General features: G+C 35.7%; 1 protein-coding gene across 1 annotated transcript; it reads right to left on the minus strand.

The window, feature by feature from the left end:
• Window positions 1-16,788: 16,788 nt before the first annotated feature.
• On the minus strand, window positions 16,789-22,621 carry LOC25488008 (probable pectinesterase/pectinesterase inhibitor 42). Its single transcript, XM_024776116.2, has 2 exons — window positions 22,163-22,621; window positions 16,789-17,652 (listed from the first exon to the last, which is right to left on the minus strand). Exons 1-2 carry the CDS (start codon window positions 22,452-22,454, stop codon window positions 16,973-16,975), a joined length of 972 nt encoding a protein of 323 aa, XP_024631884.1. The 5' UTR covers window positions 22,455-22,621; the 3' UTR covers window positions 16,789-16,972.
• Window positions 22,622-23,337: the final 716 nt, after the last annotated feature.

A 23,337-nucleotide genomic window follows, 5' to 3' on the forward strand; every position in this document is an offset into this window, starting at 1 on the left:
ACCCCATATTAAAAAAGATTTTGGGTTCGGGGGTTAGTTACATAAAGGGAAGGTATTAGCACCCTTTATGTCCGTAGTACTCTACGGGAACCTCTTGATTTTATTTAATTTAATGTGCTATAAACTTGCTTATTATTTTTTGAAAAGAAGGAATTAAAGTGGAAAAATAAAGACCTAACTTATCTACATTTTTTATTGTTTGGAAGGACGAGTATCCTCTGCCTACGTACATGAGGGATCAAAACCTCGTAGTTCAGGGTAAAAATTGACGTTTGATTTGTTGTGTGTTTTTTTAATTGTTTTGAAAAAGGTTTTAAAAAGGAAATGCCAAATGGCAAAATAAGAATTGATTTGTGTTTTTTATTAAAAGAAAGATGACTCGAAGTATGATTAAATTGATTGATATTTGATTAAGAAAATAAAATGAAAAAAAGACGATCACTTGATTTAGAGGATCAAGGTTTATTATGAAAAATGTTTTTGTGATTTTTGTTATTTGCATGTTTTTGTGTTTTTTTGAATATTGGACAAAAATTAAACTAACGGAGCATAAAAATAAAATGTAGATACCTTATGGTGGCGTTGGACCACCACAAGGACCATTGACCTAAACTATGAAACATAAAAATAAAGCATACACCCACACTCGCACACATGCATGATTTACATTAAAGCCTAGGATACATGCTATGGTCTGCGAAAAGTAAATGACGGAAAAATAAATAATTTACATTAAGCCTATATTTACATTCTAATATCCTTGTTGTAAAATTAAATGACATAAAAAGAAAGAACAGAATAATGAATTTAATTCTAAAATGCATGCAGAACTTAAAATAAAATGGGTTCAATCACAAGGTGGGGTGCAGCAGTATCATGGGTTGTGCAGAATAGTAAGAAAAGGAAACTGGGCTCAGAGGCGCGCGTTGGGCCTCACGGGTTGGGGGAATTGGGCTTAAACCGGTTCGGTTCAAGCCTGGTTCGATTCAGGAGAACCGAACCGGTTCAGGGTACTATATATATGTGGTGTGCCGGTTTTTTCTTTATTTTAACACCTTCATTCTCTCTCTTCCCTATTTTCTCTCAAAAATTTCTCTCTCCTCTCTCTTCCTATTCTTCTTCTCCGACGGCAAGTTGGGGGGTTCCGGCGGCGGCTGGCCGGCCGGTACGGCGGCACCTCCTGCCGGAACCCTAATTTATTATTTTTTGCTTCTTTCTTCTCCTATTCTTATTCTACTTCCTTCTTTTTCGTTTTCAAACTCGACAAACTCAAAATTAAATTGTAACGACCTAGATCTATGAGATAAAGAAAATACTACCGCTTTTCCTTTGATCTGATTTGGACTCTGTGATGATGATGTTGTTTGCTGCTCTTGTGTACGGATTTGAAGGCTTGGGCCGATTTGGTTCTGATTCCGGCTGCTTTGTGGTTGTGCGATTTGGAATTTTCTGTGTCTCTGTCCTCTTCTCCGTGTGTTTCCCTGTTGTCCCGTTCTTGTGTTGTGCGATTCTGCTTCTTGTGCCTGTTTCCTGTGTCCTGCTCTTCTGTTGTGTTCTGCTGTCCTTTTTTTGTTTTTTTTTTAGGCCAGAAATCAGTAGCTTGGGGAGGAGAAAGAGCAATTTCGGTTTTTGGATTAGGATGAAAGAAGGAGAACGCGTTTGTGTTCCTGAGTTTTTGCGGATGAGGCTTGGTGAAAGCTGGGTTGGAATGGCATTCGCGTGACACTCTGTTATTTTTTGAACCTGGACCCTTTTGGACTTTTTATGGATATTAACAAATGAATAAAGTGATAAATGAGAAAATAAAAATAAAATAAATGCAGACTTGACTTTTGGACTTATCTAAAATGGAATTAAAAGAAAATTTGATTTTAAAGTAAAAAATAAAATTAGGATTAATTTAAAAATAAAAGATGGAAATAATTGATTAAAGACGGAGAGAAAGAGGGCCCGACTCGTAAACAAAATGAGGTATTTTAAAATATCTTCCTGCCGAATTTTCACTGAAACGTTAGAGACTGATCAGGGTTAAACGACGTGTGTCAGTGGGGTCTTAGGTCAAAAATTGGAGTATGACACACATATACTTCTTCTTCAAGCTCACCATTGAGAAATGCTGATTTCACATCTAACTGGTACATTGACCAGTTGTTCTTGACTGCTGATAGATTTTTTTAGCAAGTGTACTAAATACTATCGAAGTAGTAAAAATATCGTTCCCACGAGGACTGTGTTAATCTCAATTTAGCAATAAGGTTAATATTTAGGATGTGTAAATTATTTTAATGCCTGAGGCAGTAGTTTTGGTTTGCATAAAATTAAATAAACGAAAATAAAGATAAGGCTTAAATATGTAAAAGGTCCCTGTAAGTTCGCGTGTTTTTGGTTTTCGTCCCCGTATCTTTTTTTGTTCTAAAACAACCCCTGTAAGTTAATAACTTTTTGATTTTCGTCCCTCCCGTCAACTTCCGTTACAAAAACGCCTCACTGTCTAACGGCGACTGACATGGCAAAGGATGATGTGGCAAAAAACGCTTATGTGTCGTGACAGATGATCCCTGACTATATTACAGGGACCAAAACCAAAAAGGAAAAGGTACATAGGGACGAAATTAAAAACACCTAAATAACAAAATTTGAAATTTAAAACCCTTGTTGTTTCCATATTCTTCATCTCTCTCTGTGTTTTAGGGACCAATTTCAAAAACGAAAATTACAAGAGGGATTAAACGGGGAAAAAAACGACTTATAATTTTCACATATTTTATTCATCCTCTTCTCATCTTCTTCCATCTTAACCCAGAAAAACCATCATTCTTCAATCCTAACTCATAAAAATTCTTCTTTCTCGAATCTTCATCTTCAAAACTAAATTCATCATTCATCAAAAAATCATCAAACCCACATTTACTTTAATCCCTCTCTATTCTTTTCAATCCTAAACAACACATCCACACCACATTAATAAATTCCACTAGAGTGAAACACAACTTGTAACTCCATAACCCTCAAATTACTTCAATTCCAATTTTCCAATTCTTCTCAAAAATTGAAGTAGAAATTTTGTATACATCAACCTATTACATTAGTCAGCAACTGAGTTTCACTTTCTAACTGACAATTCATTCTTGTGTTACTTGCCACACCTAGTTTCACATCTTCCTTGACTTTGATTCTCTCCACTGTTTCATATGGTTTTTGTTTTACTTGTTGCCAATTTTATCTTCGATTGAAATTTTGACAAATTTGACTCATAGTTTGTTTGAAGTACCATTGCTACTACTTTTCCCCTGAGCTATCATTTTCTTTACAAACAAAAGCACACACAGAACAACAAACCAGTAAAAATAAATTATTAGAGTTTGAAGAACACTAATAATTGTTGTAATTTGGGAAGAATTGGAAAATTGGTGTAATTTTGTAAGGACAAAGTTGATTTGGTGTAATATGGGAAGAGTATGAAGGACAAAGCTGGTGTAATATGGTGTAATTGGTGTAATTTGGGAAGAATTGAAAAATTGGAGAGGATAAGAGACAGAGAGAGGAAGAAGATGGAGAAATGGATTTTAAATTTTAAATTTTGTAAGTTCACGTTTTTTATTTTCATCCCTCTATTCTTTTTCAATTTTGAATTTGGTCCCTGTAATATAGTAGGGATCACCTGGAAGGCCACGTACGCAACTAATGCCATGTCAACGATTGCCACGTCATGTGCCGTTAGACACTTTGACATTTTTTTAACAGAAGTTGACGGTAGGGACGAAATTCAAAAAGTTATCAACTTACAGGGTTTGTTTTAGAACAAAAAAAGATACAGGGACGAAAACCAAAAACACGCGAATTTACAGGGACCTTTTACATATTTAAGCCTAAAGATAATTTTGGAAAAGATAAAGAGAGAGAGATGAGATCAGGTTTTTCGAGTCATCTATGTTTCCCTAATTGGTATACTGCACCTATTCTTATGAATGATTCTCTAGTTCTACGATAGTTAACAAAATAGTCCTAATCAATCCCTTGAGTTAGAACCCTCTTCTCAAACTACAGCCCCTAATTCCTTAGGTGGTCTAATAATCTTTGAAGGTTTAAGAACGTTAACCTAGTATCACTAATAAAGGATTATCCATTCCTAGACTAACCATGTTTATTAGAACAATTCAATTAGGTATAAGTCGAAAGTTAGGGTCAGTAGTCATTCGTTCTCACTAAATCATGTTTATATTTGATCAGGATATAAAAAGCATTAAGAACAATTGAACTGAATAAAAACTAAATTATCATTCACAATAAATAGAGTTTTACAGCAACATGAGTCAATTAGGATTACACAAATTCATCTCAGACCTAATCAAAGGAATTTAGCTGGACATGATAAAAAGAATTAAGAATATAAATAAAAGAAATTACAATGTTTTGATATTGAGAATTTCTTGAACTGATTTGCCTTTTTTCCTTTGTGCATGTGTAGAAGCCTTCCTTCTTCTTTGCTCTCGGGAACCGTGCCTCCAAAACCTTCCAAAGCGTGAACCAGTTCTTCTACCAAAACGTGATTCCTGTATTTATATCTTCCAAAAGCGTGATCACCTTTCCTTGTTTCTGTACGTTTTCTCCTATAAGCCCATCAATTAATATGTTGCTTTTTGTCACCTCTTCTTTTGCTCTTCTTTGATTATATTAATATAATGCTGATAATAACCCATTAATTCCAATCATTTGCTTGCTTGACTCAATAGACCAAAAACAATACTTTATTCAAATTGACTCTAAATTAAATACTAAACTAATAAAAATAGACTGAAAATTTATTTAAAAAAACTCTAAAAATAGTGAATGATTGACTGTCATCAACTGCTATAGCAACAATCAATCTAATTGTTTCCATCCTTGCCACTAGAGCATATACTTCATAATAATCTTGACCATACTTCTGTAAGAATCCTCTTGCAACTAGCCTGGCCTTGTATTTTGCAACCTGACCATCTCGCTTCAGTTTTGTCTTGAAAACCCACTTAACATCAATACACTTCTTATAAGTAGTAGTTTAACTAATCTCTAAGTTTCATTCTTCTCTATATAGTCTAGTTCTTCAATCATTGCTTTCTTCCAGTGATTTTGTTTAAGAGCTTCCTCAAAATATACTGGTTCAACTTCAGCAAGCATTGCTGATTGCACAATTTCACCTTCATCTGTGACTGCTTGATCAGGAAATCTCTCATAATCTCTCAACCTGACTGGTGGTTGAGTATTCCTTGTTGGCCTAACAACACATGCACCTCCTTCATCTGTATCACCAACTAATTCTTCTTGTTCTTCAGTCCCAGCATCTTCTGTTTCTGAATCAGATAGATAGAAGTGACTGTCAAAGTTATTTGATGCCTTGTCTTTCCATTTCCAGCACTTTGTTTCATCAAACTTCACATCCTTATTGAATACTATTTTCTTACTATTTGGATCATATAGTTTGTAGGCACCAGTTGAGTGATATCCAACCATAATCATTACCTGAGATTTATCATCTAGTTTTCTTCTCAGTTGATCAGGTACATGTCTGAAACACAATGAGCCAAAAATCTTCAGATGCTGAACACTTGGTTTTACTCCACACCATGCTTCTTCTGGTGTTTTGTCTTGCAGCTTCTTTGTAGGGCTTCTATTGATGAGATATCTTGTAGTAGCAACTGCTTCTCCCCATAAATAATGAGGCATCTGTTTTTGCTTTAGCATGATTCTTATCATATTTACCAATGTTCTATTCTTCCTCTCTGAGATTCCTTTGTGTTGAGGTGTGTATGGTGCAGTGACTTCATGATTTATGCTATTTGATGAGCAAAAATCATTGAACTCATTGGAAGTATACTCACCTCATCCATCAGTTCTTAGCCTGATAATCATTTCACCACTTTCATTTTGAACTAGTAGTCTAAACTTCTTAAACACACCAAATACTTCATCTTTCTTAGCCAACAAGTAGATCCATAATTTTCTAGTAAATTCATCTATGAATGTCACAAAGTATATATTTCCTTCTACTGATTTCACTTTAAGGGGTCCACATACATCAGAATGAATTACCTCAAGTTTTCTAGTTGCATTGAATGGTACTATTGCATTGTATGAACTTATGGCTTGCTTTTCAGTACAACACATATCACATACTTCATTAAGCAGCTTTATCTTTGGTAAACCTTGCTCCATTTTCTTCTCACTAAGCATATTAAAGTCTCTGAAATTGATATGCCCGTATCTTTGATGCCATAACCAGTTTTCACTCTTAACTTCTGATAGCAGACATTTATCTTCAATAACACTGATGTTGAATTTGAAAGTTCTTTGCTTTAACATAGGAGCTTTCAGAATCAACCTACTCTTGCTATCAAATACCTTCATAGCTTGTGCCTCACCCTTCATAGTGTATCGTTTTTGCAGTAATTGACCAATACTAATGAGATTGCTTCTCATGTTTGGTACATACAACACATCAATGATGCAAGCTTTCTTGCCATCCTTCCTATGAATCAGTACTTTCCCAATACCAGCTGCACAAACTATACTATTGTCTACAAATCTTATTTTTCTATTAACTGAATCATCTAATTCAGAGAACCAAAATTTCTTGCCTGTCATGTGATTTGAACACCTAGTGTCCAAATACCATTCATCACTTCTTTCTTCTTCCTCTTTGACTGTTGCCATCAAGAGTACTTCTTCAGAATCAGAATCTTCATCCTGAGAAAATTGTGCCTCATTTTTGTTCCTTGGCACTTTCTTTGATTTACATTTAGATGCATAATGTGCCATCTTCTGACAATTATAGCATTGAATGTCTTTCTTATCTTTCTTCTTCTTCTTCTGATCATACTTTGCATCATTCTTTTCTTGATTCTTGCTAGAACCTTCACCATCCTTATGAAAGTGATTATTCCAGGATTTCTTCCCTTTCTTGAATTTTCCTCTCTTCTCGAGCTTGCAAAGCTTGATCAGATGATACACTTTTTCCTCTTTCTCTATTCCTATCAATCAACCTTAACTCATGTGCTTCAAGACTTGCCTGCAGCTCCTCTATCTTCATAGAATCTAAGTCTTTAGATTCCTCTAGGGCCACTACAATGTGATCAAATCTTGATGTTAAGGTTCTGAGAACCTTTTCCACCTTCATCACATCAGTGACAGTTTCACCATTCCTTATCATCTGATTTGTTAGATTGATCACCTTATCAAAGTATTGACTAACATATTCTTCTTCTTCCATTGTCAACACTTCATACTGTCTTCTCAAAGCTTGAAGTCTCACCTTCTTCAACTTACCATCACCAGAATACAGTTTCTCTAATGCATCCCATGTCTTCTTCGCGCTTTCATAATGCATGATCTTCTCAAAGATCTCATTGCTTACACTCTGATGCATCAAGAACAGAGCTTTTCCATCTTTCTTCTTCAATTCTTTATGTGCTGCTTATTGTAAATCAGTTACATTCGCTGCCAGTGCTGGTATCCTTTCAATCACAACTTCAAGTACATCTTGGAACCTGAAGATCACCTTCATATTCACTATGCATTGATCAAAGTTCTTGCCTTCAAATATTGGTAGATGCGCAGGAATATTGTTGTTATGAGTTGCCATTCTTCACAAATTCTCTAACAACAATGAACAAACCAGGCTCTACTATACCAATTTGATGGAACAATGTATGAAATTAGAATGAAAACAACACTTAAAACTGAGTTCAATTGAAGAAGATGGAGTTGAGATTCTGGGTTTCTATGGTTTTGAGAGAGAACATAAATATGAGTAAAAGACTTGTGTAATTTTATTGAATGAATTATCTAATTTATTTACAACACATGAGTGAGTATATAAACATGTAGTGAATTTGTATCCACAGAACCATTGATGTTGTGTGGAGATCCAATGTACATCCCAGTCAAGAAAAAACTTGTATTTCACTATTGGAGATTCATAAGTGTAATTTTTTTAAGTCAATTTGTTTTTCTAATTTATAATAACTATTTGATTTTTAGCAGATAATTTTTGTTGACAACGTTATGTTATTTTGTTGTTAACCAACAATTATTAGTATTATTTTATCATCAGTCAATTTCATATTACAATTTCGTTAAAAAAAAATCATTCACTCTGCTGATATTGAATTTTTCTTAAGAATCATACAAACTTTTCAAATCTTAAAATCTCATAAAATCTTAAAGTTTATGTTACAAATCCATTCAAATTTTAATTTGCAATTCCTAATTGTAAAAAGTCTTTTAAATAAAGTCTTTTAAAATCTCAAAAAATCAATACAATCACACAAAATCTTTTAAAATCCTTAAGTTTGCCAAAACAATCCTTCAAAATCTCAATTCAATACACTCCTAAATCATATAGTACATCATAATAAATCACAAACTTCATATGATAACAATTTGGAATTTTTAACTTTACTCACGGCACATAATCCAAATTTTTAACTTTACATGAACCTACTTAAACTGAGTTTACATGAACCTACTTAAATTGAGTTTACATGAACCTACTTAAACTGAGTTTACATGAACCTACTTAAACTGATTTTACAAAATCGCAGAACTGTGAATCGCAGAACAAGGAAAACACAAAATCAGAACTGAGAACCCATAACAAGAAAAACACAATCGATTGAAGAACAACACTTGCTAACCTGATTTGCTTCGAATTTTCTTTGAAATCATGAATGGACGTGAGAAAGTATGGTTTTAAAAATCTTCGCAGAACACAATCGATCGATTGGAGAATTATGGTTTTGGAAGAAGGGTTTTGGGGTGTAACCAAAAAAGAAGGAATAGGCTTTTTGAAAATTAAATTTTATGAAAGGGTAATCTTGTCATTTTGGGGTGCAACCATGATTAACTAGGGTGCAAGTAGAAAAACTCTTTTTTAAATGGTGTGAATTTTTTTAATACGGTGTTTGAGAGAATATATATATAATAAGAAAGGAAAGTCTTTTGAACTTTTACAATTCTTCCCTAAAAGAGAACCTCATTTCAATTCTTTAATGGTTTAATCGCACCAACTTGAGAGTTAACTTAAGCTTGTATGTAAAAAAAAATCTATTACACCGTCGATTCGATAATTAATCTCACAGTCGATTAGAAAAAACATATAATTTACATTATTTTGTCTGATTAGATAAATTTGAGTATTGATCGAGAAATTGAAAAACTAATTAAAAATCTCTTTAAGTTTAAAAGTCGAATACAAAAAGAAAACTTGATTTGAGGGTGATTCGGAGTGGACAAAGAGAAATGGGTGGGTTTATGAACAAGTAGGACATCACTTTGTCTCTTTAGAAGCGGGGTGGTCCTTACAAATACTCTAAAGCTCACACCGGTGTTTGATTTAGTAGGAATGTAGGTTTTAGGGATAAAAAAATGTGTATTTGCCATTATGTCTGGTCGATAGTATTTATAACCGATCGGATAAATTCCTCTCCATTTGTCTCACATCTTGCCGTGGAATTAAGGTGGGCGAGAAGCCTTAAGGGCGTAAAAGATATCAGAATTGAAGTATTCAGTTGTGGTTCCTTGCATATTAGATCTTCTCCCAACTCAAAATAGAGGTGAACGCTCAAAAGTGTGTAACAAAATGAAGAAAACAAGTGATTATGTGAAGAAAAAGAAAATGCTCTAAAAAAATATTCATAATTTAAATTCTTTACAAGTAATAGGCATGTTCAAAAAGTTTAAAAGACCGAGCTTAATTAACCATGAATCAAAATGAATTGAGTATTGTTGTTGTACTTGAAACTTACCTCATGAATTGACTGTATAGATCTCATAGGAGCTATACTTGGTTGGGCACAAATCCAAATAAAAATATTTGAACACACACAAAAGCAAGAAAATTGAAAAATAAAATTACAATATATCAATTGATGTGATTGAATACTTTTTATTTTATTTTATTAGTTTTATGTGAGTGTGTGTAACAGAACCTGAGGCAGCTGAAGATGAGCCAATGAACTTAGTGAATGAAGAGTTGGGCCCAATACCTCACATGAGGGCTAAGAGAAACAAGTCCAGGCCCAAATGGCTGAACAACTACCAAGTCCCAGAAAAGCTGCAATAGATAACGACAAAGTACTTGCATAGTAAAAGGAATAATGCTAGTAGTGGTAGTACTAGGACTGTGTATGACAGCTGTGTGTAACCGTTTGATCATGTGTTGAAAACAAGGAATGCTGTTGTATCACTAGGCTATATAATGCCTCTTTTATTCAATAAAATGCAAGCAAATGATTAATCAAGTTAGATGTTAGTATAGCTATAGTCTTTTTCTGCTAAAAGTTCTCTCTTTTATTCCTCAATTATTCTGCTCTTCTCACATTGGTGCTTTCATTATGAACTCCCCTACTCACAACGATGCCTTACAAGCCACACTCAACCAAATCCTTCAAAACCAACAATCCTTCATCCAAAGCCAACACTCCTTTCAACAAGACCTAACAAACCTCACCACAGAGATGAACCAGATTCGTACCCGAATCCCTCCTCCCGGATTCACACCCATACCTCAAGAACAACAACAGAATCACCCTTTTTCCACCACCTCCATTAAACTTGATATCCCCCGTTTCACTGGATCTGAAGTTCTCAGTTGGATTTTCAAAATTAACCAATTTTTTGATTTTCACAACACTGCTGATGAACAAAGGCTCAAAATTGCTTCTTTTTACATGGAAGGAGAAGCTCTCACTTGGTATCAATGGATGCATTCAAACAACCAACTCCTTTCTTGGCCTATGTTCCTCAACGCCCTTGAACTTCGGTTTGCTCCTTCCCATTTTGATGACCCTAGAGGTAGCCTTTTCAAACTATGCCAAACAACTACTGTCAAAGACTATCAAACCGCATTTGAAACTCTCGCAAACCGCATCTCAGACCTTCCTAACCAATTTTTCTTGAGTTGCTTCATATCTGGACTCAAACCGGCTATCCGTCGCGAAGTCCAAGCTTTCCAACCAACTTCCCTTTCTCACGCTATAAGCCTAGCTCGCCTTCAAGAGGACAAACTAAATGACCGTTCATCGTTTATTCCCAACCGACGACCTGAAAACCCACCCTTAACCACACCAACCACCACCAACACACCTCGCCCTAACACCACCACTCGTCCCGCCTTGACCACCGCGCCCAACACAACCGCACCTACAAACAACCCTCGCCCAAACCCTACTATCCGTCGTCTCTCACCGGCTGAGCTACAAGCTCGTCGTGACCGTGGGTTATGTTATAACTGTGACGAGCTTTACTACAACGGTCACCGTTGTCGTTGTCTGTTCCACTTACTCATCGTCGAACCAGACGACCCAGCAGCAGAGGAAGATAATGGCTCTCAGTTGCTTCTGGAACAACTTATGCTGTCGGATACTCCGCCACTTCCTGACTCGGATCCGGCGCAGATTAGTTTACATGCCTTAATGGGTCATTCCATTCCTCAAACCCTTCGGGTCATGGGTCATATTGGAAAGCATCCTGTGTCTGTACTCATTGACAGTGGGAGTACACATAATTTTATCCAAGATAGGGTTGCAAAGCTATTGGACCTTCCACACAATCCGGCCCAATCTTTTCAAGTTCTGGTTGGTAATGGTGAAGAACTCAAGTGTGAATCTATTTGCGAACAAGTTCAACTCAGTCTGGGCGACCATCAAGTCACGGTGGATCTTTTTGCCCTTCCCTTGAGTGGCGCAGAACTTGTCCTAGGGATCCAATGGCTGAGAACTTTAGGCCCGATTCTAACTGACTACAACAACCTCACCATGAAGTTCATGCATAAGGGTCAAGCAGTCCACCTACAAGGAGTTCCCAAAGCACCCTCTTCTGAGTCCTCCCTTCATCAACTACGCCGTATGGTTCACACTCAAGCTATTGACTTAATTTTTCAGCTCCATATCCTAGAATACCCCCCTGATAATCCCACCGAATTGACCAACCACCCAGCAGTTGAAAACCTCATCTCAGATTTTACCACAATATTCTCATCACCCACACACCTTCCACCCATTCGAAGCACAGACCACCGCATACCACTTTTGCGCAATTCTGATCCTGTTAATGTGAGGCCATACCGTTATCCTCATTTTCAGAAACGTGAAATTGAAGAGCAGATTCGCGACATGTTGACACAAGGCATCATCCAACACAGCTCCAGTTCTTTCTCATCACCGGTCCTTCTTGTGCGCAAGAAAGATGGGACATGGAGGTTTTGTGTGGATTACCGAGCGCTGAACGCACTCACGGTGAAGGACCGATTTCCGATTCCGGTCATTGATGAGCTACTCGACGAACTGTTTGGAACCCAATTCTTCACCAAATTGGACCTTCGATCCGGCTATCATCAAATTAGGATGCATCCAGAGGATATCCCCAAAACAGCCTTTCGCACACACCAAGGCCATTACGAGTTTCTCGTCATGCCCTTTGGCTTATCTAACGCGCCATCCACCTTTCAGGGCACCATGAACAAGCTATTTCAGCCTTACCTGCGCCAATTTGTGATTGTCTTCTTTGATGATATATTGGTGTTCAGTCGCTCACTGCAGGAGCACTTACAACATTTGCAGATTGTTTTCCAAACACTTCTGGATAACCAGTTCTTCCTAAAAAAATCAAAGTGTTCCTTTGCGCAAACCACCATCCACTATTTGGGGCATATTGTATCAGGTGAAGGAGTGGGCCCTGATCCTGAAAAAATAGCAGCTATGCTTCAATGGCCTTCCCCAAAGAATTTGAAGCAACTCAGGGGATTCTTAGGCCTTACGGGGTTTTATCGCAAGTTTGTTTGTGGATATGCCTCTATCGCATCTCCACTTACGGCTCTACTCAAGAAGGATTCCTTTAAGTGGTCTGAGGAGGCACAACTCGCCTTTGATAAATTGAAAACGGCTATGACAGCAGCACCGGTTTTAAGGTTACCAAATTTTGAAGAGGATTTTTTATTAGAAACCGATGCATCTGGTAGCGGCATGGGTGCTGTTCTATCTCAGCAGGGGCATCCCATATGCTACTTCAGTAAACAGTTCTGTCCCAAACTGTTGAGCGCCTCCACTTATGTTCGCGAATTGTGTGCTATAACATCAGCTGTTAAAAAATGGCGAACTTATTTGCTTGGCCGCAAATTCATTATCCACACCGATCAAAGAAGTCTCAAGGAACTCATGACCCAAGTGATTCAAACGCCGGAACAACAATTCTATCTGGCAAAGCTTTTGGGATATTGCTATGAGATTGTGTACAAACCAGGCATACAGAATCGAGTTGCTGATGCTCTCTCACGCATCCATGAGGAACAATCTCATTGCCTGGGATTCACGGTGGCCCACTGCGAATTTCTTGACAAACTTCAAACAAGTTTTCAAGAGGACCAGCACTATTTAACTCTCCTCCATCAAGTGCAGCAGAATCCAGCTCTACATCCTCACTTCAAGATCATCCGTAACTTGTTATTCTTCGAAGGTAAACTCTATATACCTCCTAACTCTCCATGGAAACGTGTGCTATTGGAGGAATTTCACTCTTCTCCCATTGGAGGACATAGTGGAATAGCAAAAACTTTGAGTAGATTGAAGGAAAATGTGTATTGGGAATCCATGAGACAGGATGTCACCTTGTTTGTAAAATCATGTCTCACTTGTCAGCAAACCAAGATTCCAGCTCACTTACCTTATGGACTACTTCAACCCCTTGTCCCTCCAGAGAATATTTGGGAAGATATCTCTTTGGATTTCATTGTAGGGCTGCCTTCCTTCCAAAACAACACAGTTATTTTAGTAGTGGTGGATCGTCTCTCAAAAGCAGCCCATTTCGGCATGCTGCCAACACATTTCACAGCCGTTAAGGTTGCTGAATTGTTCATCAAGATGATTTGTTGTGTCCATGGCATGCCCAAGAGTATGGTCTCCGACAGAGATCCCATATTCATGAGCAAATTCTGGCAGGAACTCTTCCGTCTTAGTGGCACAAAACTGCGAATGTCTTCCGCTTATCATCCACAAAGCGACGGGCAAACAGAAATTGTGAACAAAGCATTACAGCAGTACCTTCGATGCTTTGTACATCACCAACCAAAGCTGTGGGGGAAATTCCTTCCTTGGGCTGAATGGCACTACAACACCACAGTTCATGATGCAACTGGGTTCTCCCCATATCAGGTAGTATTTGGAAGACCACCTCCGACTTTGCAGCAATACATCCAAGGTACCAGTTCAACTGAGGCTGTCCAAACAGAATTGATGAACCGTGATGCTGTATTGCAGAAGCTGAAACAGAAGCTTCACAAAGCGCAACAAACTATGAAGGAATTCGCTGACAAACGCAGAATTCCCCACCCCTTCAAAGTTGGTGACTTGGTGTTTGTGAAATTGTGACCTCACCGTCAAGTATCTGTGGCTGGTCATCGCACAAACAAGCTAGCAAAGCGCTATTACGGACCTTACAAGATCATCCGTATCATTGGTGAAGTAGCATTTCAGTTGGAGCTGCCAACTGCTAGCAGAATTCACCCTGTGTTTCATGCTTCACAGCTGAAACCTTGCATTGGTGACACACTGCCAGCGTTGGACTTGCCACCAGCCTCAATTAACAATCAACCAATACCAAGTCCAATTGCAATTGTGGGACAACAGACCATCAACAGTGAGGAACTGGTATTGGTGCAGTGGAGTGGCCTATATCCGGAGGACGCTACTTGGGAAAAGCTGGCTGACATTCGCAATCAATTTCCCGGTGTGGACCTTGAGGACAAGGTCTTTTTCCAAGGGGAAGGGGATGTAACAGAACCTGAGGCAGCTGAAGATGAGCCAATGGACTTAGTGAATGAAGAGTTGGGCCCAATACCTCACATGAGGGCTAAGAGAAACAAGTCCAGGCCCAAATGGCTGAACAACTACCAAGTCCCAGAAAAGCTGCAATAGATAACGACAAAGTACTTGCATAGTAAAAGGAATAATGCTAGTAGTGGTAGTACTAGGACTGTGTATGACAGCTGTGTGTAACCGTTTGATCATGTGTTGAAAACAAGGAATGCTGTTGTATCACTAGGCTATATAATGCCTCTTTTATTCAATAAAATGCAAGCAAATGATTAATCAAGTTAGATGTTAGTATAGCTATAGTCTTTTTCTGCTAAAAGTTCTCTCTTTTATTCCTCAATTATTCTGCTCTTCTCACAGTGTGTTCAAATAATATGAAAGACTTTCTCCTCTCAATAGGTAATCTCTTTGTTTTCAATTGATTATACCAAAACAACGGAAAAATGACACTAACCACCCTAAGTTCTAACCAAGTGTCACTCACCTCCCCTCTATTTTTTCAAAAGACTTTGACCTCCCCTCACACTAACTCCGTTTAATAATCACCGTTTGAAGAACAACAAAAAAACCTTCCATTCTCAATATTTGTTTTTATATGAACAGCACTTCCATTTTTCCTGCAATTGTTTGATGAAGAAATAAGTATGTCCAATTTCTTAATTCGCAATGAGACTTACCAATCTTATCATGATCGAAGATCCCATTCTATGGTGGAACGGATACAATACCAAACCCTACCTAATTTTTAAGATCAAGGAACATTGTGTGACTATGCTAGATCCTATCTAATCATCAATTCCATTACTTTGATATTATTTTCTTAATTTAAATCATCTTTCATTGGGTTAATTAAATCAAAATTTGAATGTTGGTAGAAATCAATATAGCAACATAATTGGTGAAAGCATACAAACAAGATCCATGGGAATGAAGAGAGCAACGACATGTGACGGATAAAAGCTTAAACCGAGGGCAAAAATGAATTAGGAAGGTGACGAGACCAGTGATTAGAAGACAAGGATTTAAAAATTAGGAATACACCTATGTTTCAGTTTTGAGAGGGAATGCCAAAATGTTACAAACCCATTACTATTATAATCTGTAAGGTTTCTTAAATGTTTGGTTGATGATATTAATGGATTGACTTAGATTCAACAATGAAGGTTTGTCCCCACAATATGTTAACAGAAGATTCTTTAAGAAGAGTTAACGGAAAAATTAACTGTTAATAGAGACGGGGTGATTGTCTATTTGATTAAAACTTACGGGAGGTTAATGTTAGTTTCGAAACTAGAGGGGGTGTCGATGTCGTTTTAATAAACTTTATAAGAGAGGTGAATATAATTTTACCCTAAAAAAACTGTATCTCACGGCTATAGATTCTTTAACTCTTCCAAATCGTACTAAATGTTCAGTTTTTTGACAACTATTAAACTAACTAAAGCATATAAGTAAATTATAAACTAGAAACATAAGAATAACCGTGAGTAAAAGATAGTTTGATTGATTGGTGTGTGTAAAACGATATTTACAATGAGTATTTAGATAAAATTTGTCTCCTAGGGATCGTGGGCCAAACAACACGATGCATTGCAAGCACTGTTTGTGTTTTTTTCTTTCTTTGGATGCTTTCATTTTCTTTTTGCATGTTATCCATTTTCTGAATATGTTGCATTGATTCAGGCATCTCCAGTCTTTTATATTTTAGTGCTGTGATAAAAAAAGTTATAAAATTTAAAGTTTTAGTGAAACAATATTATAACAGTAAGAGCTATCCTTTCTCTTCTTCACTATTAAAATATACAAGTTTGTAAGAATTTTTGAATATGCATCATAAATATGAGAAACATCTCTGGCTTAGAGAGATTGGATGATTAATTTACAACATAGTGAGTGATAGCAATGACACAAGTGATTTACTATAGCTCAAAAGGATGCTCATAATGATAGTATATTGATCTATATAATTGGACTGAACAAATTATTCAAAAGAAAATGTAATAATTGCAAAAATTTAATTATTTTTTTCTTCCTAAAGCATATATGTTGGAGTAGGGTAAATAACGGTCTAATAACAAAAGAAGGTAAAAAATAAAGGTGAAATAAAACTTGAAACTACAAGAATATTACAGTCCACTATGATAGGGAACACCTGTAGAGGGAATCCAAGAGTCAGCATCCAAGAGATAGGAAGCAGTGAAAGGGAGTGCTTTGTTTGGGTTGCGAAGAACTGTAACACCTGGCCAATCCACTCTACCATCAGTGTTTGATCCAGGTCCAACATTCTCAAACTCAACATAAGTAACTTTATCAGTGGCCAGACCTGACATCCCTTCCCAACCTCTTGGATCAACCATTGAATCTATGAAACAATGCAATATAGCAACTGTTGAATATGCCCTCCAAGGACGACCTAATGTTGCATGCACCTCTGACTTTCTCTTCTCATCTTCAGGTGACATTGTGAATTTACAACGTTGGAATGTGAAACCTGTTTTTTCATATGGACTTTCACGTGACTGTGCGGTGAATGTCACAAACTGTCTATAGCGTGCATAAACCATGCAGTCTTGAAATACAGCGGCAGCGTTGCCGTAGATGAAGTCGACAGTGCCGTATATTTCACAGTTTTTGTAGAATTGTCTACCGGAAACAGCCCACAAGGTGTCTTGGAATCCTTGGATGGAGCATTGGAAGAATATGCTGTTGTTTGCTTCGTTCCGAACGGCCACTGCAGCGCTTGCATCTAGCTCCGCTGTGTTCACAAATCCAATGTTTTGAGCCATGAACCCTTCTCCACGAATGTCTGCATTCACACACATTCTCATCAATATTTATGAGTTTAGTTGAGTTTCAAATATTTGCATAAGAAACATTACAAATTATTTCAAATTAATCACTGTGTGTCAAGGCAACGGACAGTCTCCAATCAGAGTTTGATGATGCATATATATAGGTATTGCTTATAAGTATATGGATCATCACTAATTTATCCACGTCCTTCTTTTTGTCATGGGGAAAATATTTCATGGACGACACCTATAGCCACAATGCTTCTTTTGGTAAATTACTTTTTTTAAGGCTGATATTTTGATATAAAAATGTAGGAGTATTATAAAATAACTTTTAGAAATGTAAATGTATAATTCCAAAGCTTTGATTCCTGAACCTGAACGCACATACTCTATTTCTATTTTCTCCTACGATTCCCTACTTTATTTATTTTGTTGTGCGTGGTATAACTCTAGCGTGGAGGGAAATTCCAAAAGTAACGTAGTTATGTAACAACAATATGGATTCGATTCAATATGTAAAAACTACTAAGAGGCAATGGCTGCTTATTTTTTATTTTATTAGCAAAACTAATTAATTCACTTCGGCTAGGATTCGATTCTCAACAATAATCAAGTAACCACAAGGATCATGTTTTCACTACAGTCAACCTTCCACACAATCACACATTCAATATATGTTTTTCTTTTAACTGTTTGGTCAAGATATGTTTCGATTGCGTGAATGTGTGTGATCACATCGACTGCAACGAATCAATTTCCAACAACATGCATCTGATTGGACAATTATAAGGTGATCACTTTAATGGTCACAATCTTAAATAAAAAATATTTCGGAAAAAAAATACACATCATTTAATTCTTTATTCTCGTGTATAATTTTTTAGAGGATTGATATTTGAACAACCATTTCATACAACTTTTGGTGACAACTTCTTTTTCTCTCTTTTCATTGGTTAAAAACAATGGAGAGAGAAAAAAAAAAGAAAATTATTAAAAAATTGTCACAAAGTGGTTGTCCAAATACAATTCTCTAATTTTTATTTGTTTTGCAAGTGTGCCTACTAGGCAAGATTTTTCCAGATGTAAGACCCAATTCGGTTATAGTTTTCCTTGGAGTAGGTTGCCAAATATCCAATTAAAATTATTGTTTTAGGTTAAGTATCACATCTAAGGTAGTTGTTGAGCGTTTGCACTTGTTTTCTACATTTTAGGGTGCGGGGTCAGTAATCTAATTAACACATATTCACCAAATGTCTTTTCTTCTATATGTGGACGAACCTGCCACTCCTTTTAAGTTGCTGCATACAGGTATAACTCCCCTCCAACCCTCATTGAAATTTGATTAAATTCTTGATTGAAAAATTAATCAACAAAATATGAGTGAAAATCAATGACAACCAGTTTCAATATAACGAAAAATCGTAATCATCAATCAAGCTACAAGTAAGCTTCCTTAAAAAAAAAGCTACACGTAAGCTATGATTTTTCATTCTCCAATATATTGGACTCACATGCACTTGGCTCTATTTCTCATCCAAAGCTTTGGACTTTTGTAACAGTCACACTGTTTACTTTTCTAAATCAAGCTTGATTAGTTGATTTTTTGCTAAATGTGTGATATGGTGATACCGTGATACCAAAATTACAAATGTTATATATATATATATATATATATATATAGCTACCCTATTAATATATATTTAGTTACTCCAAAAAAAATTGTTCAAAGAGATAAGATATTAAAAAATATTGATGATCTACTTGATATATATAGTCAAACTATTGATAAATTTAACTTCATTGAACTCAACTTTTAGAAATATATTAAATAAAAAGAAAGAGATATAAAGATCGAGGGACATCAAACTTGACCCAGGAAAAAGCCAAACAAAAATATATCGTGATAAAAAAGTTCAAGTGGATTAACTCTAATTTATCTTAACAAAAATTCGCTAATTACAAGTGTATCCTAGCGAACCTGCATAACTGTTATAAATAACTATTGTTAGTTTTTATTTTCTTTGTTTTCGTTTCATTTGATATAAGTAAAAATTTACTGTGAATTTATTTTTCTTATTGATTAAGTTTGATATTTAATTTTAAAATTATTTTTTCTTTTTTTTTTAAAGTTAATTTTTTTTATATTTGACTCCCTCGTAAAAATTACTGTGGCGCTGGTACCAAAGAATATCTATTTATTTGAGGGAAGTCGTGGCACCTTTGGCCCCTTAAAAGGTTTGCAACACTAGTTAGTGACTTATTGCTATAGGTGTCAAATGGGCTGACCCTGTTATAATTGCGCCGCAGATTCTTGAGCTCGGCCCGACCTGTGTGGGCCAGTCCGGCACGACCCGTTTTAGTTTTTTTTTTTTAATTCATTTACTTGTTTTATGTATTTTTATATTTTTTTTGACAAATTATGCATTTTTATATATTAGTTACTCACAACTATCTTTTTGTTAAAATATGATTGGATGGTCATAGAAGTGTAAATAATTTTTATATTAACATTGAATATTAATTAAACTCTAGACTAGAGCTGTCAAAACGGGCCGGCCCGTTTAGCCCGAATAAATATAGGGCTTGGGTCTAAAATATTGAGCCCGAATTTTAATAGAGCTTTTTAGCCCGACCCATAAAAGCCCGGTACCCGATAGGGCTAGCCCGAATGGGCCGCGGGTAGCCCGTTAGCCCGCATAACAAAAAAAAATTCTATAAATTATATATATTTTTCAAATAATTATTTACTTAGTTGATTATCAAAGTAAAAAACAAAAGTGAAAATTCAATGAATTAACACAAATATAAATGTAATATAAAATTATATTTATTCATTTCGTTATTTATAGTTTTAAAGATCGAATATATAAATATCTATAACCATAACATATCTAATTTATTTAAAATCATTTTCCTCGTCGTTTTAGTTTACGACGTTTGTACGAAAATGTTTACAATTTACTTTTGTGCTAGACATTATTTAAACATATTAAAAATATTATTTATAAAAAAATTATAGCAATGTTTTATAGTACTTTTTTAAAATAAAAAATATATAATTTTTAATATGGGCCGGCCCGTTTAGCCCGCGGCCCGTGTAGGGTCGGGCTCGGGTAGTATATTTCAAGCCCGTTTTGTCAACCGGGCTTTTTGGCCCGGCCCGCTAAAGCCCGAAGCCCACTAGGGCCGGCCCGCCCGTTTTGACAGCTCTACTCTAGACTATTCATTCTATTGAATCAAATTAATAATTTATAAACTTTATAATCTTAAAACTTTGAGCTAAATTCATTTATTTTTATTAAGTTTACTTATTTAAATATTTTTATATTAATAAGTTTTAAATTAGTTGATAATTTTTTTTCAAAAATAGTGTTTCTTAACAAAAAAATCAAATGGAAATATTGATAATGGACTGACCAAAATCCCGATGAGCTAGTCCGGCCTAACTCCTTTTTTATATGGGCCAAATGGGCTTAGGCCAAAAAAGCCCAAGCACATCTAGGATAGTTTTTTTAGGCCCGGCCCAAAATATAGGCTAATGGATCAGGGGTAGCCCGGTCTATTTTTTACAGCTCTACTTATTGCCTAGGTATAAGATCATGTCAAATAGAAAGTTGACGAATATAGTATATGAAGCTTGCGTCCCTCTCTCTACATGGTTTAGGTAGGTTGAGATCCTATCAATTTCTCAAAAGAAATGGAGGTCTCCATTTATGAGAGAGAAATACACATTAAGATTTGTTGGTCTCATGTTTAGTGGAATTCATATTTGATGTTAGTTCATCAATATCATTTTTGCGTGTCTACATCTCTCCAAATAAAACCATCTATTTCTTTTGAAAACTATATATGATGATCTTAATACTATTTAGATTGCGGATGACCATTATCCTTGACCCTAAAAATGGTCTATATTTTTGTAGATGTTCTAGATATTTAAATTACTTTCATTTGACTATTAAATGTATGCAATAAAATTATATATCAAAGTATTTTTTTACATAATTGTTAAATATAATTAAAACATGGAAATCTTTAAATGCATGTGATCATCATCAAGACTTTGAAATAAGCTGTTTTATATAATATCTTTCTTGAATAACTCACATATAGCAAATCAAAGGTTTACCTTTGATATCTCTAGCATACCAATATAATACAATACTTTTTGTCACTTTTGGTGTGAACTCAATTACATGCCTTGTGTTAACCAAAAAACAGATCAAAGGGACATGTTTTGTTATACAAATTAAGTTAATTTGATAACCACTTATATCTTGCCTAAAATGATGACCGATGGGCTTGTATATCCAACAAAGAAGGTGTGTTAATTAACCAAATTAGAAGGGCAATTCGGTATACTCATTTTTAATCAACAAGCTCTCGGCCTATGGGATAGTTATGCTCCTTCAAATTAAGGTAATGCATGCATGTTCATGATTATAAGAAATGAATACATACATGATGGATTGGAAATTGAACATCAGTAAAGAATAATATATATATATATATTTAGCGTACCTATGGTGGAACCATTTTGGTGAGCAACAAGTATTGTGTGGTTTGAACCATGACCTAGGAGCTTAATATTAATCTTACTCGGTGGAATGAAGATGTATTCTTCATAAATGCCTGCTAAAACGTGAACGATGTAAGGTTGGTGACTCCAATCAGGGGCATTTCTGATAGCTTCACCCACACTTGTATAATCTCCACTCCCTGCATCCTTGGATACGATAATATTAATTGTACCATTGGAACAGAATGCTTTAAAGAACAAGATCCCCAACACTAACACTGCTGCTGCATCCATGCATATATATATCAAATGTTCAAGTTTAATTGATTATATGGGAGGTGCAGTGCACATACAGCCATCTACTAATTAATCAATTAACTTATGTTGGCTCTCCAATTGCATATAGTACTATATATAAAGGGAAAACAGTTAGCTCAACCTCTCTCACCTTCATAGTGAGCCCAAAGAGCAAAGGTTAGCGACTCTAACCGAATTACACTCACCATTTAGACGTACCAAGATTTATACTTTAATCACATAAATTCTGCAAGGATTAGTAATTTATCCCTAAAACGGAGATTTTATTTATTTATTGAACCTATATATAATTAGGGAAGAGTTCAATGAATATATTTTGGGGTGCTAGAATCCAATGAATTTGTATCCAAAAATGTAGCAAAGAGTTGATGAATGGTGGTGGCTGAAAACTATGAAAACAATGAGCTTAATAAAAATTGAGGAACTGAATAGTTTAATGGTATTAATGAATTAACGTTATTAAATTAGTATGGTATAATTTAAATGAACTCCTCTTGAATCGTGAAGACGTTAACAAGTAGTATTGATGACATTTGGTGTCGTTATCATCGATCTTCTATATAGTATTAGATTTAAACTGCACCCCCTCCATCATTCGTTTTCAAATGAACATTACTTGGCTTCCGTCCTTTGCTAGCTATATATGATCTTCTTCTTCATTTTTCTTAGATTTTAAATATTATATCATTATTAATTAATTATTTGCCCTCTCAAAACAATTAATTAATTACCTACAACCGTTTGTCTGGGAGGCGTTTGGTCCAATCCATTTACTATTATGATGGAGATCCCTTGTGTGATTTGGATTTGGATTTTGTAGCAGATGAAAATTAATCTTGTCATTTATTTCAATTTTAAG

Source organism: Medicago truncatula, chromosome 2 (genome assembly GCF_003473485.1).
Source record: "Medicago truncatula cultivar Jemalong A17 chromosome 2, MtrunA17r5.0-ANR, whole genome shotgun sequence".
Classification (NCBI taxonomy): Eukaryota; Viridiplantae; Streptophyta; class Magnoliopsida; order Fabales; family Fabaceae; genus Medicago; species Medicago truncatula.